We start from the raw sequence: 22081 nt of genomic DNA, 5'->3' as shown, positions 1-22081 counted from the left end.
TGCTGTAGTGTCTTCAGAAAACATATTAATAAAGTTAGAAAGCAACACCTTGCACACTGTAGCTTTTTATATAAAGATCACATATATGAAGACACTTTTAACACTTGTTTTAGTAGTTATTGATATTCACGCCACTTGCTTTGTACACTGTGTGCGCCTGTCTTGTATATTATCCAATTGGATTTCATGTTGCATACTGGATTTAATAGTTTTATTCTACTAATGATTTTATCTATTTATGTTGATTGTTTTTATTCTCATTGTGAGCTTGAGTAGCCCTTGGGCTATGGGAAAGCATACAAATGAAATCATTAAAATTTATAAATAACCTAATTTACTATCCAGGAAAATTCATGATTATATATTAGCAAAAATTTCACAGATCAAGTTTTAAGTTTAAAAAATTATTTATTTGATATACAGTATTGTACATGAAAAGCATGGCTTATTCCCAACTTGAATTCCCAAAAGAAATAGATTACCAGTTTGCACTGTATTCACTCAAACTAATAATTAAAATTCTTTAAGCTGTTTGCATTAAATTTAAAAGGGCACATTCAAAATTACTTTATACAAATGTCCATGTGCAGTGAACTGTATGCTTTAAAAATGCTTAAATAAACTGTTAAATGTGCTCACTAATTGCGATTATTTTAATTATTATCTGGTGGACATTTTCTGCATTCAGAATGTAAGAGAAATGTGGGTTTTCCAGATTCCACTCCAAGCTGTACATCAGTTTAACAAGTTTTATATTTAATGCAACTTAAAAGTGCACCCTGTTAATGGTAAATGCTAAATAATTATCTCTTTAAAATAGTTTAGATTCAGACCTTGATCTCAATGCCAGGGATCCTCTTGAAATAGCAAGAGACACTTTTCAACAACTGCTCCTTCTCCCTGCAGCCCCCTGCCCCCTCTTAAAATCTCCAGTTCAGCGAACAGAGTACTGATGGAGGGAATTTTTAAAAAATAGCCTCATCTCCACTTCCATCCATCAGATCACTCTCTCCACTGTGTTAAGGGACCCACTAAACAGTCAAGGGGGCTGCATGGGGAAGTCAAAGAAATTGTCTCCCCCCCTTATCCATCAGTGGGATCCCCCTCTCTGCTGGATCAAAAAGCTTCCATGGACACAGGGAGCTTCTCCTTTTATGGACTGCTAAATTTGGATTCAATACATTACCTAATATATTTGGGCTTAAATATTTGGCCAAACAGAACAATAAATAAATTCTACTTAATATGGTTTAAGGTGCTATAATAAAACAAATTCAAAGCTTAACTCAAAAATGGTTCTTACTTTTGGTATAAGAATCTGTATGGGATAGCACCTATTCTGCAGCAATTAAAATTGGACTCTGGGCTTCACCTAAGTGTTTAACATACAAAGCCCTAAATGGCTTGGGACCTAATTACTTGAAGGGCCACCATTTCCAAAGTACTCCTATACCCAACCAATTGAGATCTGGGAATGAGGTCCCTGTGAAACAGCCATCCCTAACGGAAGTAAAGGGGATGTAAAAAGGAAGTAAAAGGCATGTAAAAGGCATTTAGAAGAAAGGCCCTCTCTATGATTGCCCCAAAACTTTGGAACAGGCTTCCTAAAGAAGTCCACCTGGTGCCATCTACTTTCATTGTGATACCAGGCAAAAACCATCCTCTTTTGCAGACTTTAGAAAACCTGGATTTAAAACTTGATTATAAGTGCTCACTCTGCTCCAACAGATTTCCTCCCCACTTCCCCATGTACCTGTACGATAAGCTGTATACTGGTATTAGAGAACTTAGAGAGTTCTGTCGGGCTACTGAGCAGCATATAAATTTGAAAATAAATATTTTATAAACTAAATCTTACTTGGATATTTTAAAGCACAGCAACTGAATTGAGGGTACTTTCCAGACACTGAAAAAATTAAGACACTGAAAACTAGTCATTTTCTTAAATCCAAAATGGTGCCTGCCGTTTATCTACACCATTACGCCCAGAAACGGCAAGTTTAAATTCGGCCATTCCTCGATATTGGTTTCTTTGTTCGTCCCCACTCCACCCCAAGCGACAGTCCCCAGAATGTCGTTTTGGTAGCTGCTTTGGAAAGAATTTGGATTTGGTACCCCGCTTTAACCAAGCCCACGCTAAAGAATGTTAAGTCGCCGTCAAGGGCTCGTCCCTCCCTCACGGGCCCCATTTTGAGACTCCCGAGTCACCCTTCCTCCCTTTCCTTGTAGTTTCTACTTTCCAGCGGGACACTGTATTTACATGGAGGGAAGCCCAACTTACCGCCCGCCCACCCGAAAGGGCAAGACTTAGCACTGACGATAGTAAGAGATGTTCCGTTTACCACAACGTGTGCGCGCAGGAAAAACGTGCCTACATACACAAGTGGATATACATTATCTACCCAAAGGTAGCCGAGCCAGCTCCTACCAACTAGAAAGGAGAAGCCTTCTTCTCTACAGAGAAAGCTGGACGAAGCTACCACGACCACCACTCACTGACCGCCGCTTGACCTGGCTGCTCCTGCCGCCGCCTACACCCTCTCCGCGGTGCGGGTGCTGGGCGGGTGGGAACGAGGCTGCGAGCAGGCAGACAAGCTCGCGCCACTTTCCGTCGGACGCTTCCGAGCCTGCGCCGCCTGTTTAGTATTGTGCTTTGATAAGATTGACGGCCTGCCTCGGCCAATGAGAGGCCAACCGATGGCGCAGCACGCGGTGAGGAGGGAAAATTCCTTTGTCCTCCCTCCTCACTCCCCGTAGCTCAGCCTCCTTCCCGCCCCCCACCACGCCGGTTTAAAGTGTGGGCGGGGCAAAGGGTGGGAAATTCGTTGGTGGGAGGGGAGGGGAAAAAAGGCGAGAGAAGAATCTGGTCGACGGAGCAGGCGGTTGTCCCAACGGACGCGAAATCGGCTTAATTATTGCCGTCAGCGACTGAAGGAGCCAATGGGAAAGGCGCTGCTGTGTCGCCTTCTTGGCCGAGGGAGGTTGCTGAACCGCACGATCCTGTGCAGGTGGGCTCCGGCATAAGCCCCGATGGGGCCACTGGGGTTCCTTCCGGGGAGGCGTGCGCAGGAATCCCATGCATTTTAGAAAAGAAGCCCTTCCACTAGCATTCCCTGCGCGGGGGAATGCGATGGGTTGCAGTTTTTTCCCCTGTCTAAATATGGGATTGTGCCTTTATGTACATGTGCCCTGAAGTATATCATATTGAGGTCAGAGCTTACGGCCATATATTTCTGCATTGCGTTGCATACTGAAATTGTTACGGCTTTCTCTGGATGTTTCTCTTATCAATACATTTATAGCTCACCTTTTCTCCTCGAAGGCACACGAAGCAATTTATAGGATTGTCCTCCTAGTTCATGAAGTTGCGAAAAAGAAAAGTTCACCCTGCATGCCAAACTGGGTTTTTATGACCAGCGCTTTTTTCCACAGCCAAAATGGTTTGATAGAAAAATTAACAAAAGATTAACAAAAGAGGTACTGAGGTCCTCCCAAAAATATTTTAAGCCTGTCTTCTGGTGCTGAGTTTTTAAAAATCCTGTTCAAGCAGTACAAATTACAAGCTCCTAAGAAATGTGTCCAGAAAATTCCTCTGCCTTCTTCTCCCACTTCATTCAGCACAGCTGCTCCAGCATACCTTCCAGTGGGCTTGACCTTTCCCAGTGTTGTCGCCAGGCTTCAGAGGCAGAGGCAGGCAGCTTGTTGCCTTCCAGATGAACACCGATTGCAACTCCTGGTTCCCTGATCCTTCATTGATGGCTATACTGCCTGGGGCAGCCAGGCATTGCAGTCAAACAACTGGAGGGCCGCAAGTTGCCCACCTTGTTCTAAATAAGATATGATACCGTACCTTGAAGGCCACTCAACTATAGCAAAAGTCTGGTTGGTGAAGAGGTGCTTTTGTAGCCCATTGGCTTCTCTTCATATTCAACATATTGTAGCAGGTCATTGCAGGGCAGCCTTGGAAAGCTGGCTATACCAGCATTGTTTGTAGACCTTCTTTGAGATTGGTCAGCCACTTCCAGGGTGTAAAGCTACACAGTTATACTAGTAGGCAACCGTGACGTGCACTTAATCGTGATCACCCCATTGGCATAATGCAGACTGTTTGTAGCCATCTAGTCATAACCAAGCCAGTCAATAATATTGTCAAGACATATTGCTTCTTTTCAGAAAACAAAGCACAAATCTGCCATGATGCCTTCAGCCCACTCATGTATACCACTTTAACACTGCTGACCCCATTGGCCTGCACATCCCATGAAGGTACCTCCAAGCTTCACACTTGTTCCTTCAGAGGGAGTGTGACACCATCCAGATGCAGTTACACTTCTATCTCATCAGTAGAAGCATTCATTAGAAGTACGTCAGTCTGCTCTTCACTAAGCCTTGCTTTAATTCCTCTCATTCAGTCTAGTACCAAGGATAGCCATCAAAGACAGACATCAGTGGAACCCTGTCACACGTGGCTGAAATGGAAAGAAGTAGGACAACGCATCCTAGAACTTTGAATCACCTGAAAAACAGCAGTTTCATGTAGATGTTATTCAGCATGAGAGATGGATCCTAGTGGAACCCCACACTAGGGAGTGATGATGATGATGATGACGACTGCCGTAGGTGATGAAGAATTGCATCCTTCTGGTTCCTGACTTCTAGCTAAGAAGATCAGAGGAAGCTGTCCCATCTCTTTGGTTTCCCTGTGGAGTATCTGGTGCCAGCTGGCTGGCCTCCTCTGTCACAACTATTCTCTCCTATCTCCTTCTGCTGCATCCTTTCATGACCTTTCCTAATCAGACTCAGAGTCAGTTCCCAGGTCTTCTGAATGCACACATGCAAAGGTACTTGCACTAATCCCTACAGGAAGAGGTGGAGTCTGAACCCCAACACACAAAACAACTCTTTTGAACCCCTAGTTTTCTGTTCCAACAGAAACTTATTTTACAAAAGGCGATCTTTTCTCCTTGCTTCCTTCTGCCAGTTAATTCATTTGCTTCATTTCTCTGCGTAAATCATAACTTGGAAGTTAATATTTACCAAGCAATGTTCAAAATGCTGTCTATGAACAATATATCCAGATGCACAGAACTACAACATGGTCGTCTTGGTTAGCCAGTAGAGGGCAATATCATCATGTAAAATAATGTGGCTAAGCAAGATTTTACTTGTCTTTGGATGGAACACTGGCAAATTATTTAAAATCGTGCAAAATTCTGTGATCAACATGTGGCCTTAGGACTTTTTTGGGGGGGGGGATGTTGGGGGAATGCCCTAGAGGGAGGGTTGGGAGTAGTGAGGTAGAACCTGTTTTCATAAGATTGGCCATTGGGTTCAACCACCTGCTGGTACAGGATGGCAAGTCTGACTAGTTCAGATTAAAGGGGTTAGTACCTCTCTTGTTCTGGAAGTGAAGCTTCTATGTATGCATCCCCAAAATACTATTTGCCCTTTTGCAGCTGCATCACACTGCCAGCTCATATTTAGCTTGTTGTCCACAACAACAAAAAACAACTTTTTTTCTTTTTCAGTGCTGTTGAGCCAAGTATTTCCCAGCTTGTATCAATGGCATTTGGAGTTTTTTCCTTCCTGTAGGTAGAGAACTAGGCATGTGTCCCTTTTGAGTTCCATTCTGTTGCTCTCTGCCCAGCTTTCTAGCTTGTCTAGGTCACCCTAGATCTTACTTTTGTCTTCCAGTATGTTAGCTATTCCACCCAGTGTTGTGATGTCTGCAAATTTAATTAACATACTTAATTAACAAGTCTAGATGACGTCCTCATCCAAAACATTAATAAAGATGTTGAAGAGCACTGGTCCCGGAACTGAGCCCTGGGACACCCCACTCATTACCTATCTGTAGCTTGAGAAGGTGCTGTTGAGCACTCTCTGTCGCCAATTTTGTAGCCGGCTGTGGATTCATCTAATGGTAGTTCTGTTGAACCCGCATTTGCTAGTTTATCGGTATGTCATGACACAGTTTGTTGAACACTGCTAAATTCTAGGTACATTATGTTCATGGCATTTCCACTGTCCATTTGGGTGGTTACCCAGTCAAAAAATGAGACTAGTTGAAGTAGAAGACAGAAGAATTCCTGTGTCTTTAATACTTACATAGATGAGAAAAAGCTTGCATGAGTAAATCTGCCCTGCTTATTTTATAAAAGGCCTGTGCAAGAACTATGGGAGAGTTATGCCAGGTGGAGTCTACATTTCACTATCCTTATCTTTGGAACTGAGTCCCAGAACACCTCTACAGTGTCACCTCTATCACTTCCTTATCTTTCTAATTAAGCTTTTCAGCTTTTCCCAACCTAGGCCATGCTGCCTTGGGATAATAGGGTTGAAGTTACTGAGAAGACAGAGCTGTCTTCATTTTGCATATGCAGTTCTATAAAGCACCATGAGGGTGGCCTACTAAATAATTTTGCACTTGCTAAATTGAGTAAAATCAGGTACTTGTAAAATAGGCATACTTGTGCAGTATGTATCTTCTATGCAAATTGCATCCTTCATATTGTGTGTGTGTAGAATTTATACAAGCTACCTTGTAAATAAGTCCACAAAAGTTAATAACTATAAAAATATTTTTTCAAACACTGGAGGTGAGTCCTCCACCTCTAGCAAAAGGCATTTTACTAGCTAGTAATTTTCGTGGACTAATTGAGAAGGTTGCTCGTACTAGCAGTCTTCTGTCAGAAAGTCCCCTTCTGCAGCAGCCCACTACAGATCTGTGCTAGACACAGAAGAGACCACTTCCCTCAGCTGACAGCCCACTTGGCTTCTGTTGCAGGAGCAAAAGAACATACACTGAGTGTCCATCCCCCACTCATCCATTCAGCCACCTGCATGGAATTCTATGCTGTCATTTACTGCAGTAATCATCATCATTTCACTGTGGGGTTCCACATCTGTCACCTGGTCACAACCTCCCACCATATGGTAAAATGGACAATGCTTTTATTTAAACAACAATTCAAAATTTGCACCAATGTGTGTATTAACATGTGCAAATGCTATGCAGATCACTGTCTCTCATCTCCTTCCTGTCACCCTCATGTCATCCGCGCAAGGTCTGTGCAAGCAAATGCCATCAAAATTCTCCTGGCCTTGGACTGGGATGGAGCTTTTTCTGATCATCTACCGCTCTACTCAGTCCTGCAAATTCTCCCAGTATGAGTCATGTTGCCATCTCTCTCATCTGTGCATTCAGATTCACTTCCACGTCCAGTACCTGTGCCATGCATCTCTGCAGCTAGCCAGCCGCTTTACACTTTGCCTCTTGGGTTCCTCCCTCCTACAGATAATTAGACAAATCACTCCAGCAAAGTTATAGCTGGGGGGGGGGGGGGGGCTTCTGGCTCACTACCTCCAGAGTTTCCTCAAATAATCCAGATCACACAGCAGCTGACCTGCTACTAAAGGAGACCTCTAGGCAATGCTAGACAACCCCTGCTGAGACTGCAGAGAGGTTTTCTTCCTTTTGTTCAGCTGCGAGGACTTTTGGATTTTTGATCAAGGCAGGCCCTGTGACTTACATAGCTATCAGTTTTACGAATATCTTACTCTGTTCTTTGGAAGGTTTATTCATTAGGTGAAACAAAAGATCAGCTTCTCTGGGTTGTCTGTTACTGTATAACATGCAGAATAGGGTTTTCTTATTTGGCTCCAGAGCTTGGATTATAGGCTTTTCTTTGTAGCCTGCAGTCCAGCTTAAGAAGCACAGTCTTCAAAGAGCTGTAGAAATTTGTCAGAGTTACTGGCATGTATACTTGCTTCTAGGTATATTGCAGGTTTTTCAGTTTCCATAAGGTGATGCTCATGGAGCTTTTGGGAGTTTGATCACCCACTCAGTTCCAAAAGAAGAGCATGAGCAGCTACTGCAAAGATAGATATGGTGAAATTATTGAGAGCTGCCATTGGCTTTCAGGTCTAGCAATGAAGAACACAAGCCTGTGGCTGCCAGGCCAGTGCTTAAATACGAGAAAGAGCTGTACAAGAGTTCAGATAATTGTTGACTAGCCCAGTGTCCCTGTTTCGCTGCTGTCTAAGGGGAGAGCGATGAGGGAATGCAGAGTGGTTTGATTTTCTACAAAAAATTGCAGAAGAAGCTGGAGTGAATACAGTAACTATTCTCAGGTCTCTTCAATTATTTTTGTTGCTTGCTTTTGTGGATAATGGTTGGAGGATCTAGTTCAATGCTGCCTTAGATCTGAGTCGGGTCTTTTCCCCATGCTTATTTTGATGCAGAGAGAAGCAGAGCCATAGGTTTATCAGTGCAAAACACCAGTATGCCTGGACCCTAAAGACTTCATCAGTGGGGGTGCCAGGCATCTGCTCAGGTGTGGTCTATAGGTATTCCTATGCTCAGTAGGGTAATTAAAAATAAGTTCTATTGTGCAGCATGATTTCCTATGTAGACTGAACATAATATTCAGTTCTACAGTTCAGTAAGGTGACAAACCATTACTACCAGGAAGAACACTGTGTATGCTAACATTAAACCAGTGGCCCCAATCCAATTGGGGCTTAAGCCCAATTCCATGGAAAGGAATTTAAGTTAATCTCCTGCAAGTATCACATTGGCTGGAAAAGTCCAGTGCAAAGCAACAAAAAGTAGACTGAGTTTCAGTAGCCTGTGAGAGAATCAGGCAGCACAGCGAAGTGTTAGAGCCCATTGTGAGAGCACCTATAGCTATGCTCAAGAACATTCCTAAAATGTAGGCTGGTACAATGAGCCTTTAGGGTAGGATCATAGCATCATACCCAGTTTCTTACGATCCACTGAAGAAAGTCTCTGCATGCTGGCTGGCAATTACCAGAATTGCTGTTCAACACAGCAGGCTAGACACCAGGCTGTGGAAGGCTGGCATGGAAGTCTACCAGGATAAAATACACAGGATAATGAGCAGAAAATCCTGAGGCTACTAGATCCATATCTGCTTCTGTGTCTAACATACTGTGCTCACAAAATGATGTTTCAAAGACACAAAAGCATATATGATTCTATAAGCCCAAAGCTATCAGATACCCTGTCACTTGAAACAGGTGGATCATTTTACCTTATTAATGAGACAATTGTCAGTGCCCTGGACTGAAACTCCAGACTATTTAAGAAGATGGTGGTTCTTTCATTAGTCTAACAATTGAGAGATTATAATGTTGTACTCTTCAGGATGTTGGAAAAGAATGCTGCTAAGCAACAAGTAAATTGCTTAGCAGGTAGATCTCTGAAATTAGCCTTCTCTTAAACATGACAATTACTGTTTAGAGTAAGGTTCTCATTACACCAACTCTACCTCTAGTCAATAAAAATGGCTCACTGAAATCTTGTATCCCCTGAACAGGAAAAGGTAAAAGAAATTATTTTTCCCTCCCCATTAATCTTGTCTTTTGAAAATATAGATTAGCATTCATTTTTGTGGTAGAAGCTGTGGCTTGCACCTTCAAAACTTCCCCTTCACAGGAAGTAGAGATCCAGAGAACAGCACCTGAAAGTATAGCATTGTTCTTGCTTCCAAAGATGATAAATGACTCAGAAATTTTAATGAAGGGGCCCAAGGGAACGATGATTCATTGCTAAAACTAGGTACAACCTAATCCAGCATTACCAACATAGAACCTTACAAATGTTTTAACAATTCTTAGCATTCCTGACCATTGGCCATATGGGCTGGGGCTGATGGGAGCTGAACTTCCAAATATCTGGAGCACATCAAGTTGGGGAAAGCTGACCTAATCAGTCCTCTGAAGGGAAGACTATTTGGAGCCCTATTTGGTGCTAATTCTTGTTCCTTTTTGCCCTTGCTTGGATCCCCTATTGAAAAGTCACACTGCAGAAGGAAAACATTAGTGCCTTCGGTTGCAATGGGATAGGACTGGGCAACAGACTTAAGTTTTGTTGGTAACTGATCACTGGAAAGAAGCTTTCTGAAGACCTGTGGGTGAGCCATTTAAAATATCATCATAAATATATTGAAGTTGTTAGTATTTGCAGATAGGTAACTGCAAACAAGACTTCCTTTCCTGCTTTGATCGAACTAAAAAACAGTCCTCCAAATGTAAAACCACAAGTATTGAAGAGACAGTCACACACACCACCTGTGTATCTTTTATTTCATTCCATTCAGAATGAAGTCAAGTTTTACCCTCTACATGGTACCCCTAGAAGAAACCATCCAGGGCTTTCAGATGCATCGTCACCTATATCAAGATGTCTTGCAGCTCTATTTTTCATCCACTGCCAAGGTCACTGTTGATGCTCTGGATTTGTCTCTGACAATGGTAACACGCTGAATGCAGGCCAATAAATTGAGACTTAATCCAGCCAAGATAGATGCTCCTGTTCAGGAGACAAATGCATCCTGGAGCAGGAATTTAGGCTAGTTCTCTTCTTGAAAAATAAAGTATACAGCTTGGAATGCTCCCAGAGTCAGTTTGGTATGTTCCCAAGGTGGCCATCCCTGATGAGGTACACAAGCACCAGAAGGACAAAGAAAAGAAAAAAGACAAGAAGAATGAATGAATGTGTAAGTGAATAAATGTATGAAGTAGTGTATGTTGATTCTACCATATGCCTACAGAAAACTGCCTATTACAGGGACTGTAGCCCTATCCTCCTTTCAAGACTTGTTTGGATTTCCATTTGGCTGACAATGGTCTGCTTATGCCTCACTACAGGTCTTAATTCCATCATCTGGGAAAGTGAAGGAAGCAGGGCTGAGTTGTGTGAAGATAATACAGCATTATGCAAATGATTAAATCCTAGCAACTTCTTTCACAAAAGAGCACCTCTGTCAGGTCAACAATGTCCCCCAGTTGGAGGCTAATACGTTTCAGGAGCCAAGCGGATCCCCAGCTTCTCCAAGGGCTGCCAGGAGTGATTGATGGAGGCCATTTATCTTGTTGAGAAGATGACAGGCCCATAGTCTGGAAAAGAAGAGAGGGCCCGTCCCCCTTTCTTCTCAGGATGGCAGTCTTTCTTCCTGCCTGCATCCCTGTATCACTTGCCTATACCTCATGTTACCATCAGCAACATCTTTCATTTTGCAAGCCTGTCTGAATAATAATATGAAAAAATCTCGTCCCACTGGCGAGGAAAGCTTTGTATCCTAACAAGAAAAGGCAGCACCTCCCACGGCTCCTGCTTTGGGCATGTGCAAACTGAAGCTTCTCTCACTGCTCTCATGGTTTGATGCTGTAACGCTAAAGAGAATGGTGGAGGAGGGGGAAGAATACCCTGTATGAGAGGTCCCAACTGGCATAGTGTTTTTGTGCCACAGTCAGCAGTTTCAAGACTGCACCCCAAACCACTGCGGCTGCAATGCTTTGCTTTAAGCAGAGATCAACACAGCTCCTTTGTGGCTTGCAGGCAGCAGGTGGGCAAAATCGTGTCCATTCTCCACCTCCCATCCTGCAAAGAAAAGCTTCCATGCAGAAGGAGCTGAGCACAGCAGGAAATATTCAGAAGCTGCATCTCAAAAAGTGAACAGTAGGATTGAGAAACCACTGCCCCCTTCCCACAACTGACAATGTTTGGACCCCTGTGCAGGCAGGAAAGTTGTGATCACATCAGTAATTCCTGTCCAGATGCTTTAATGCATTTTAATGGACCACCTTGCAGAATAGCAGGCACACCAGATCCTTGCCTGCTCAACTTCTTCACATAGCTGCCTATTTTAAGCACTTTTTAAAGTACTGCAGTCTTGGACACAGAGAGATCACCAGACCATGGCCACCTTTCAGCTAGCTTGGTTCAGTTTACAGTGGAAGAAAAGTTGCATTGGCCAAAATGGGGGGGGGGGGTGCTGAGGAGCAAGCACTCAGATCAACATAATCTAAATGTAAGGTGGATGTACGTATTACACCAGCAGTAGACAATCCAGTATCCTTCAGCTATTTTTGATCATAACTCCCATAGTCCCTGAATATTGACCAGGATGACTGGGGCTGATAGGAGATGTAGTCCAAAGAGATGTCAGGTCGCCTACACATTCATTACACTGATACTGCCATCACAAATTGACATGCAACTGTACGCCAACCTTTTCCAACTTGACTTCCTTCACATGTGTGGGAATACAATTCTTACAATCCTGTTGGCCACCTGGAGGCATCAAGTTAGGAAAGCCTAGTCTCAGCCATCAGCTGTTTGCATGAATAGGTTACATGATGTCCTTGTGTTTTAAACCAATTACAACCATGTCCTGGACATTTCATTTTGGACAAAATTTCCAGGTATGCATATGATCTGCTCCAGTCCTGAGAGTCCCTAAGCAGCTAACCAAACAAGGATCTCCCTGTGCTATTGGTATAAATTGTACATGGGTTTGAGTCAGCCATGGGGGAAGATGAGGTTCACTGTCTCCTAATTTATAAAGGGAATTGTTAGGTAAAGAAATGCTTTATTGTCTAACTTTCTGCCATTATTATTATTATTATTATTATTATTATTACATTTCTATGCCGCCCCTTGCCGAAGCCTCGAAGCCATTCTGTTTCCTTGAATACTAGCAAAGCAGGTGATTTATAGTTGTCTGGACAGCAACTGTGTAAAGTATGCCAGTAGCTTTATATTTTTAAAGGGTTGATTTTTAAAATGTGTGTATGTGTGTGTGTCATTTTATCAGAGCTTGAGAACATTCCACAATACATCATAGACCAAACATGCATGTCAGTCATGTTTTCTCCCCCAAATAAAAGCACACCATGTAATATGCAAAGAATCCATAAGGGGCACATGGAAATGGTGAGAAGACAATCTAGAAATTTACACATGTGTAAGGGTTGGAGATACTGACTTTTAAAGCTTTCTGCTCTCCCACATGGACACACTCAGAAGTGGTCTAGGGCAGGTTGGTATCTGAGGCTGAAATTCCAAATTCCCCCACTGCTTTAGAGATGGAACTATAATAAATATGCAGACATTGTCAAGTTTAATCATCAGTATTAGATCATGAAGAAAATATGCAATCTCTAGTTGTTGGGCAGCAATGGGTGCTATTGCATTTAAGTCCTACTCATGAGTTTCCCAAAAGCATCTGGTTGGCCACTGTGGGAAAAAGGATGCTAGAATAGGTGGACCTTTGGTCCAATCCAGCAGAGCTCATTATGTGTTCTTACCCGACTCTGTTCACTCCAGTATAAGTGTGCATAGGACCACAGCCAAAGCCATTAACAATTAACCACCCTTTGAACAAGACCCTGAAATCTACTGCCTGGGGCAGGCTGTTTTATCTTGCTTGAGGGCAATCTGGACCTGAACACTATGACAACACATGTATCCTACTTTAAAGGCAACTAAGAGAGCCATTAGCTGTCATAAACCAGTTTAAAAAGAAGAAATCTATGCTTATTGGTCTCTTTGTGAAGAAAGATCAAAGAGCTAGGTAGCTTCCTTTCATCTTCCCTCAGACACTTAGGGTGCAATCCTATGCATATTTAGATAGAAAAAGGTCTCACGGCCCAACATGTCTACATGTGGAATGCTGGGAGCTGTAGGGTATTTTTACTTATACCTAAACATGTACCCTAAATGGATGTTATTTGTTAGCCACTTGTGTCAACCTTCAGGAGCCTTTTGGCATAATATGTATTGGATCTGCTAATGTTTAATAGCAAGGACAACTCTGAGGAAATGCAGATTTTTCACTGAGCCCAACCCAGGCAGGATGAGAGGAGCTTCGGTCATTTAAGTAGAAAAGGTGCTCGATGAATTCAACTTCCTACAGAAATCTGAAAAGCAGTCATAAGCCTGGTAAGAATTGTTAGACTCATAAAAATAAGCACACACTTGGACTTTTTTTATCCCTGTTAGAAACAGTATATGGTATTTAGGTTACAAACTGTAGCTTTCACGATAGATCTGGAAAGGATCCTGCATATTAGGAGATTGTTTTCATTTTCTTTACCTGTTTGTTGCTTCTGTTCAAGTACCCTCTTTCCTCAACATCCAAGAAAAATGCCTCTTCTCATAATAGAGCCATGCTTCAAAAGCACACCTAGTCTCAATAATCTCAACAGAATAGACTTCTGATTTTAGGATTTTCATCTATACACAATTGCTTATACCAAAACCCCATGAGTCCATCAGTGAAGTTGCCTTCTGGAAAGATTTTCACAAAATCCAGTGGCTTACACAGTAAGCTATCTCTTGTTTACCATATTACAAAAGAACATAGGAGACCATCATTTCATCAAGTACAGTTTTCTGTTCCTGCAGTGACTAACCAGCTGCCCATGGGAAAACCACAAGCAGACCATATGTACAACAACTAACTTCCAGCTGTGTTCCCCAGCAACTGGTGCACCTATGCATACCGCCTGATACTGGAGGGGGCACACAATCTTCAAGACTAGTAACCAGTGATAGCCTTTTCATCCATGAATTTGTCTAGTGCCCTTCTAAAGGCATTCAAATTGGTGGCCATTAGTACATTTTGTGGAAGTGAATTCCATAGTTGAATTCTGTAATGTGTGAAGAAATACTGCTTTTATCTGTCCTGAATCTTTTGCCAGTTGTCTTCATGAGACAACTCATGGTTCTAATTATGAAGGAGAAAACTGTCTCCCTGCTCATTTTCTCCAACCATGTATCATTTTGTACACCATGATGCCTTTTTTCTAAACTAAACAATCCCAGTTGTTGTGCCCATTCTTCATGGGGAATTATTCCAGTCCCTTCATTAGTTAAGTTGCCCTTTCTTGCACTTTTTCAAACTCCACAATAATCTTTGTTAGATGCAGTGAGCGGAACTGCATACAGTATTCTAAGTGCAGTTGCACCATAGATTTATATAAGGGCAGTATAGTTTTAATTGCAATGCCTGTACTAATTACACCTAACATAGAGTTTGCCTTTTTCACAGCAGCCTCACTCTGGGTTAAACCAAGCATGCCACCAAGGTTGTATTGAAAGCAGTACACATTTGCAAGTCACATTTTTTCTCTCTACACAATATTGGGAAGGTGTTTTAGCTTTCATAAATACATTATACATCCTATTTACAGCTGCCAACAGACTCTGGGGAAACATTAACCGGCCATCCACAAAATGAAAGGAATAATGATGGTAGGGAGAGTGGTAGAAGGTGCCAGACCCAGGCAGAATATAGAAACCAGTCCCAGCAGTGCTGCAGCAAGAACGCTCCTCTGATCCCGAATGATCATCTTCACCGTTTCGCAGAACTGCAAAGATCAGAACAGAACTCTTTAGCATGTAAAGTAAGAGAGGCGTCCAGTTGCATGGAAGGAGGATATATCCATATTGTTTACATCATCATCATCAATCTTCTTCTTGTGAGGAATCTAAGATGGCTTACATGAGCCTCCTCTTCTGCGTATATCCTAACAATGATCCTGTGAGGTAGGTTTGGAGGAGAGTAATCATCCAGTGGCTAAGTAGGGACTAGATCTGGGTGACTACTCTCCTCCAAACCGACCTCAGAGGATCATTGTCAGGATATACGCAGAAGAGATTTGGTGAACTAATAGCTGTGTCCTTTGCAGAAGTCTGTCTGGGCTCTAAGCTGCACCATTTGACTTCAGCGAAAACTCAGGCCTTATGCTGGGTGAGCTCTAGGCTCTGTTGTTTGAAACATATTACCCTCTACACACATTCAGCCTGCACTTGGTAGTTCTCCACATGACTGGGTCTTCCAATCTGCTTTGACCACAAAGCTCTATTACATGAATGCAAGACAAACACATCCCTGCAGAATTTAAACAGGGGCAAAGGATTTTAGAGGCAGCTCCACACTCAGGAGCATTTGGAGTGGGGCTTGTATACATGTCCTCACATGCACTGGCTAAGTACTTGCATAGGATGATCGAGTGTATAAGAAGCAACATCATACACACAATAGATCCATCAAGTTTGGCGTACGCTTGCCTCTAATCCACATCACTGCCAGCGCCAGAGGCCACACTTTCATCTAAACTCCAAATCTCTCAGGTGGTTTATGTGTTTCTAAAACCACTGAGATTGTCAGTGCTGTACTACAACCTTCCACAACCTGGTACCTTCCAGGTGTGTTGAACTCCCAGCCAGTGGAAGGCATCAGACTGGGGAAGACCAGTGTACTGCAATGCACACGACACTCTCATTTTCCTGGGCATTGTGTTATTTCAGAGACCTTGAGTAGGTGTTTTTCAAGTCAGTTTTGATTGCCTAGAAATCTAAAAGGCCTTGACAGTTATACATCCCCCAATCATGTTTGTGGTTTCAGGGCAAAAGATGATGAAAACTGCTATGTGCAACCTATCTTGGTTGCACATCCATCTTGGTTTGGAATGCAATGGTGGGACTAAAATGGACAGAAGATGAAAAATAAATGTGCCAATCTGCAGTGACAACCCAGTCTGGGTCATCAGGTAGTGAATAGTATAGTGGTAGGTTTTTATTTTTATAAAGTGTATTTAAAATGAATGAATGAAAGCTTCAGAACCAACTGCCCTATTTCTCAGAGAAACAAGCACATCAAAAAGAAAGAAAGGAACCAAACCAGGGGGCCTAAAGGGTTTAAAAGTTGTGAGTCCTTTCCAGCTAAGCTATTTATTAGACTATTGAAAGAGTTTACAAAAACTCTGTTATATGAGTGTTGCTAAACAGTAACGCCAATTAAAATCAGTTTTTGTCTCTCTGAAACCTGGCAGTTGTAAATCAGTTCACTGGCAGTTTACGTAGATGCAATATTTTTTAAAAAGATAAATTAAAGCAGAATAGCTCCAACTCTGTTCCCTGCCTACACTGAGCACAGAGAACTAATCTGTGCTCCATTCTAATTAACACTGCCTCCACTACAAGAAATTATTTGCTTGGTACCTAAATAAATCTGACGTATTTCCTTTGGAAGACTTCATCAAGCTCTGCTTGTAAAATATACCTTTGAGCTGACCTGAGGCTGCTGCTTGTGTTACTCTCAGTCCCTGCACAAATGTGCCTTTATTTTACTTGAATGGTAGGAGAAAGTGACCAGTTCTGCTCTTAATACATCTACCCCCAGTTACAAAGTATTCTAAGGAGGAGAACCTAAACAGCACCATCAGATTTAGATGGCTGCTATACCAGATCAAAAATATCATAAGTTGAAAGCCACCTTTTGGAAAGATGGCTTTAAAAAACAAACAAACAAACAAACAGGCCTTTTATCGTACTAAAGCATATCTGTTCAAGAGAATTCACATTGTACAACCTAACTTAATAACTTTTTAAATAAAATTTTAGTCCCTGTTCCCACCTTCCCCGTTTGACAGTAGAGCCCTGTTTCCGTAGCATGGCTAAGCTCTGAAAGCAGGGTTTTTATGTGCCCAACCACAAAGAGATCCCAACCCAAAAGATGGATTTAAACCAAATCAGGCTGGACTCAGGCTGTGTGGCGAGTCGCTGTGCTTCATATGGCTGTTTACAAGTTCTTTTAGTATGCCGCTAATCAGAACAATGAAAGGTTTTTACCTCCTATATTGACACACTGCCTGCTAGGTGGAATGATACTTGGAAAATACCAAATTCAGCATGGCCATTAGCTGCCCTGAGAGCAAAATACCCAGGAGAACTATTGGGCCCCTTGCAAGATGTCAGATCTGGTGGAGTGGAGTGGAGTGGAGGGCTATAGCCATGATTTGCCCACTTTTGAGGGTCTGAAGGAATACTGCACAACATTTAAAGAATGAACTGAAAACACTGCTGCACTCTGAGCAGAGAACAATCTCCTCCTTTGGAAGCACCATTGATTATCACATTTGCTCTTCCAACATAAATGTGAAGGAGGGGGAAGCAAGAATGCTTTGCCAAACTGCATTTGAAACAAGACCGTTCTCTGCCTGGGTTCATGTTCAGACAGGAGAACTGAATGGTTACAGTTACCGCAACATCACTGTGCTTCCTTGGCGCCAACAACTTGCTCTGCCCAGTTTTTAATGATTCTGGCTCCAGCAGCACATTACGTATCTGGATATCAATCCTGTTGTGACAAGCAAAGGAAGCCAGGACTCACATCTTACAGATAACAGGAAAGATGTTATGGTCTCTTATGGTTAACTAGATTTTTTTTAATTAATAGTTAGCTACTAGGGGTTAAAAGCAAAAGAAAAATGACAAAGCCCCACTACCACCCACAGAGAGAGAGTTTTCTTCAGCCGTTGGACTATAATACTAATGCCCAGACTGGTAGGTGGATGATAGGAGTTGCAGTTCAACACACCTGAAGGGTGCCAATTTGGGGAAGACAAGACTGAATACTTGTGCAGCTCACTTTCTGTTCTGGGGAGGAAAGTGTAGGAGGAAAAATGTTTACATAAATATATTAAAACTGAACTATGTTGAGCCCCACACAGACACAGCACTGTGCGCTTGTCCTTCCTTCCCTCTTCCATTCTGATCCTCAAAGTAAGTGGGCAGTTTACCTTGTCAGTCTGGAAGCTGATGGAAGACCCATATCTGCAGAAGGTCACAAAATGTTCGCAATTGTTCCAAAGTAAGCTGTATTCAGTGGTGCCCACCAGCTTCTTTGCTCTACTGACCACCTCCTCGTTACACAGGACATTGTTCTTGAAAAATTTGTCCATGTCATTCACCAAAATAGAGCCTCCATAAGCAAAGTCCTCCACCGTATCCACACGAATCCTGGCCATTTTTGTGATGACACCCAAGATGAGTCTCTTATTGGTCACCACCTTCTGGATATGTTTCTGGTTACTAGTAAGAGCTGGTAGGATGTCTGGCATAAGGTGGGCCACCCGGTTGTCCCCCAGGTAAATGCCAAAGTGAATAAAGAGGGTGCGGGGCACCTCCAGCAAATCCCCTGGCTTGAAATATGTTGTGTCATAATAGCAAGCATGCTTTTTCTTTTCTTCCTCCTCTGCACTGGAGCCCATACCAAGAAGTTTAAAGTTGGCAAGCAGAAGAAACTTGTCCAGCAGCAGGGATGCTATTTCATACATTGGATTTTTCATGGTCTTACTCTTCTGTGGCTGCAGCTGCTCTTCCTACTGATTCATTCTGCTTCAACATCCTGCCTTTTTATCATGGCAAGAGGGGCTATCCCACAAACGCCATCAACTTTGATTGGCAAAAAGGCAAGTGGGTGGGTACTGTGGAGTGAAATAAACCTTTACTCAGAAAGCAGCTGTGTCAGAAAACATTTTGCAGAAGAGTTAATTGTTTATTAATCACAGAAAGCACTACAAAAATTTAACCTAAACTAAATACTGCTTCCAGCATTACATTGTCAGGTTGCAAGTGCTTAGTAAACAAGCATCTTGGCAGTACATGATAATGACAAAGCACTAGCCTTCTGACTCACATTGTTGTATAACGGTGTCTCAGCCCATGATGGAAGGTCACTTGAGAAAACACTTAAGGACATTATGAACTTCAGGGTTATGTCCAAGTAGATACACAGGTGCCTGGTTTACAACACTGCAATCCTCAGTGTGTCCATAACATAATGGCAATTTCAGTGGCATTTACTTCAAGTGGTCTGCAAATTTACAGTCCAATCTTACTCCCTAGGAATACTTGCGGAGGATTGCTGCCGTATTTAAAAGTAATTTCCATCAGCCACATAATACGTTAGGAAAATATTACCACACTATCAAGTGATAAGTGCATTGCTTTATGACCAATCAGCTGGACCTTGTATCTCATTACGACCTGTATTTCAAGACAAAGTAGTGATTGAAAGATACAGATATGGACTTGTTGACTAAAAGTGGATCACCAAAGGCATCAATAACTTGAAAAAGGCATGAATGTAGCTTGGCCCTTAACAGTAAGTGGGCTTTGCATGTGCCAGTTTTGAAAGGAGCACTTGGCCTTTTCACTGCATTTGTAACAGTTTGTCTGCAAGTCCTGCTGGAGGGTTCATAGCTGAAGTTACGGCACACTCCTCAAGTAAGTCAGCAACTTTCCTATGCAACACTGGTATACAAAGTTTTTGTTGAATGCCTTTTCTGTCTGGTTAAAGTCTGGGAAGAGATTCAAGAGATTCAGTTTCCCAGAACTGAAACATATCTCTTACTCACTTTTGAGAGAAGCAGCATATGCATAACGAACTGATTTTTTTTTCTTATGAAGCCTCTTCCCTGTCCCATCCCCCCCAAAAAGTATCATTGTCACAGTCTGTACCCCCCCGAAACTGGCCTGAAGATCCTTGCAGATTCCATAGAATAAACATGCGAACGAATGCAGGGGATCAAGAAGTGTCAGAGAGGAGAGCAAAGAGCTCTGCCCTTCGATGTCTCCAAAAAAACTATCATATCTCTTAAAAAGAGAATTAATATAGGTCGGATCGGTTTAATCTGCTGCTTCATCTAAACAGCAAATCCTTCGAGAAGAGGCAGGAAGGGGAGAATAAAGGAGCCCTGCAGCCCTTCCCGCACCTAGTAACGTGCCCTGAAACCTGCCAGCTAGGAGAGCGAAGGAAACGTGGCAAAGGGAAGCCCGTACATGGCTCAGACTTGGTGTAGCCTGCTTTCGGGCTCTCCACGGTGATGCAAAGGGATCAACCCGCAGCAACAAAGCCGCACAAAGGAGCACCTCCTCCCGTCAGTCAAGCGCCCCCACCCCGACAGAGGCGCCCGTGTTTCGGGAGCCAAACTAAGCACCCGCTCCACCCCCCACCCAGCTTCCCCGGGAACTGCCAAGGTTGATTGATGGCAGGGGAAGTAATCTTACCTGGAAATCGACCGAGCTTTAGAGCCTGGAAGAGAGGGGGCTACTCCGCAGCACCACCCTCGGTTCACAGGCTCGACAGATTACTGCTTTTGTGCCTGCCTTGCCCGCCCGCCCGCCTGCCTGCCTGCCTGCCTGCCTCAGTTTTGGTTAGTTCACCAGCACTGCCGATGCGGCCATTGAGCAGGAGAAAGCGAAAAGGTCCCGCTGCCAACCAACCTGAAAGGAGAAGGGGCGGGGCCAAGGCAAAGGGGCGGGGCCTCCCCGCCCGCTCGGCGCTCAGAGCGGGCTTGCAAGGGGCTCCTTTTTCATCGCCTTCACCAGGGCGCGCGTCCTCTGGGCGGCCCGCGACGCCCGTTTTAAAATACAGCTCAAAGAACCAAACCCGATTCGCACTGTAAGAGGCGCAGTTAATCCTGCATCTTCTGCTTGAATAAGATCATTTGACTGCTGCAGGAGAAAGGAATGTATCGAAGAAAGACTGTTGAATGCACGGTGACTCCGATGCCAGTGAGGCTCCTTGTTTATTTGTTTGTTACAGCTATTTTCCTTTTTTCCTTTCAAGGAACTCAAATCGGCTTACATGATTCTCCTCCTCCTCAATCTTATCCCAGCAACAACAACCCTGTAGGGTAGGTTGGGCTGAGAGTCTGTGACTGGCCCAAAGTCACCCAGTTGGTTCCATGGCCCAGCAGGGACTAGAAGCCAGGCTGCCTGAGTCCCTGTCCCACACTCTTAACCACTCCACCACTCTGGCTCCCAGCTCTTACCCATTACATCTTTGATCATGCTTAAGGCAGTGCTCCATGGTGTTCCATAGTGGTGAACTTGTTTTGGAAATGGAGTTAAGCACCATCTATAGCTCCTCAAGAGCTCAGAATGAAGCTGCAATGAATATGGAGCCCTGCAGATACAGGAGTCACCAGCCATTCCTGGATGGAAAAACTGAATCGCAAGACAACATTTTTACTGCAGCCCCCAAAAGCAGATCATGAAACAAACTGATCTGGATTCCTTTCTATTCCCAGCCAGCCAAAACAGGCCGTAAAACTGCACCTGTGCCTGCCAGATCATACTACAACTCCCATGAAGGCAACACCAGCTGAACATTATCGAAGTTGTAGTCCAACTACAACTGGACTAGAGAGTGCCAGGTTGGGATAGGCAGATATAAGGGCTTGTAGCACGTGTGGGGTGGCAGCAGTGGGGAAAGTGCAATGGCGCCTCAGGATGTCCTGATATGTTGCCAATGTTATCAGGATTCAACTAGCAGAGCATACAGATGCAACTGCTGGCAGTTCTCCTACACAGCATCCTACATAGTGTTGCTGTCAGAAATCCTGGAAGGCATCTCTTGGACCAAACACTTCACTTCTAGCTGGTATTCTCCTCCAGCTGCACAAGTTTGATAGCATC

At 43.3% G+C, this 22081-nt stretch overlaps 1 protein-coding gene across 1 annotated transcript; it reads right to left on the bottom strand.

Moving 5' to 3' along the window:
- Positions 1-14432: 14432 nt before the first annotated feature.
- LRAT (lecithin retinol acyltransferase) lies at positions 14433-19137 on the bottom strand. The gene is made up of 2 exons (XM_044430831.1): positions 18397-19137; positions 14433-15180 (listed from the first exon to the last, which is right to left on the bottom strand). The coding sequence occupies exons 1-2, from the start codon at positions 18943-18945 to the stop codon at positions 15028-15030; spliced, it is 702 nt and encodes a 233-aa protein (XP_044286766.1). The 5' UTR covers positions 18946-19137; the 3' UTR covers positions 14433-15027.
- Positions 19138-22081: the final 2944 nt, after the last annotated feature.

The sequence above is a fragment of the Varanus komodoensis genome, unplaced genomic scaffold, assembly GCF_004798865.1.
Source record: "Varanus komodoensis strain SLA01 unplaced genomic scaffold, ASM479886v1 scaffold21, whole genome shotgun sequence".
In the NCBI taxonomy this organism is placed as follows: domain Eukaryota; kingdom Metazoa; phylum Chordata; class Lepidosauria; order Squamata; family Varanidae; genus Varanus; species Varanus komodoensis.
Note: the sequence above shows the minus strand (reverse complement) of the source record. Positions and strands in the feature narration are given on the sequence as shown.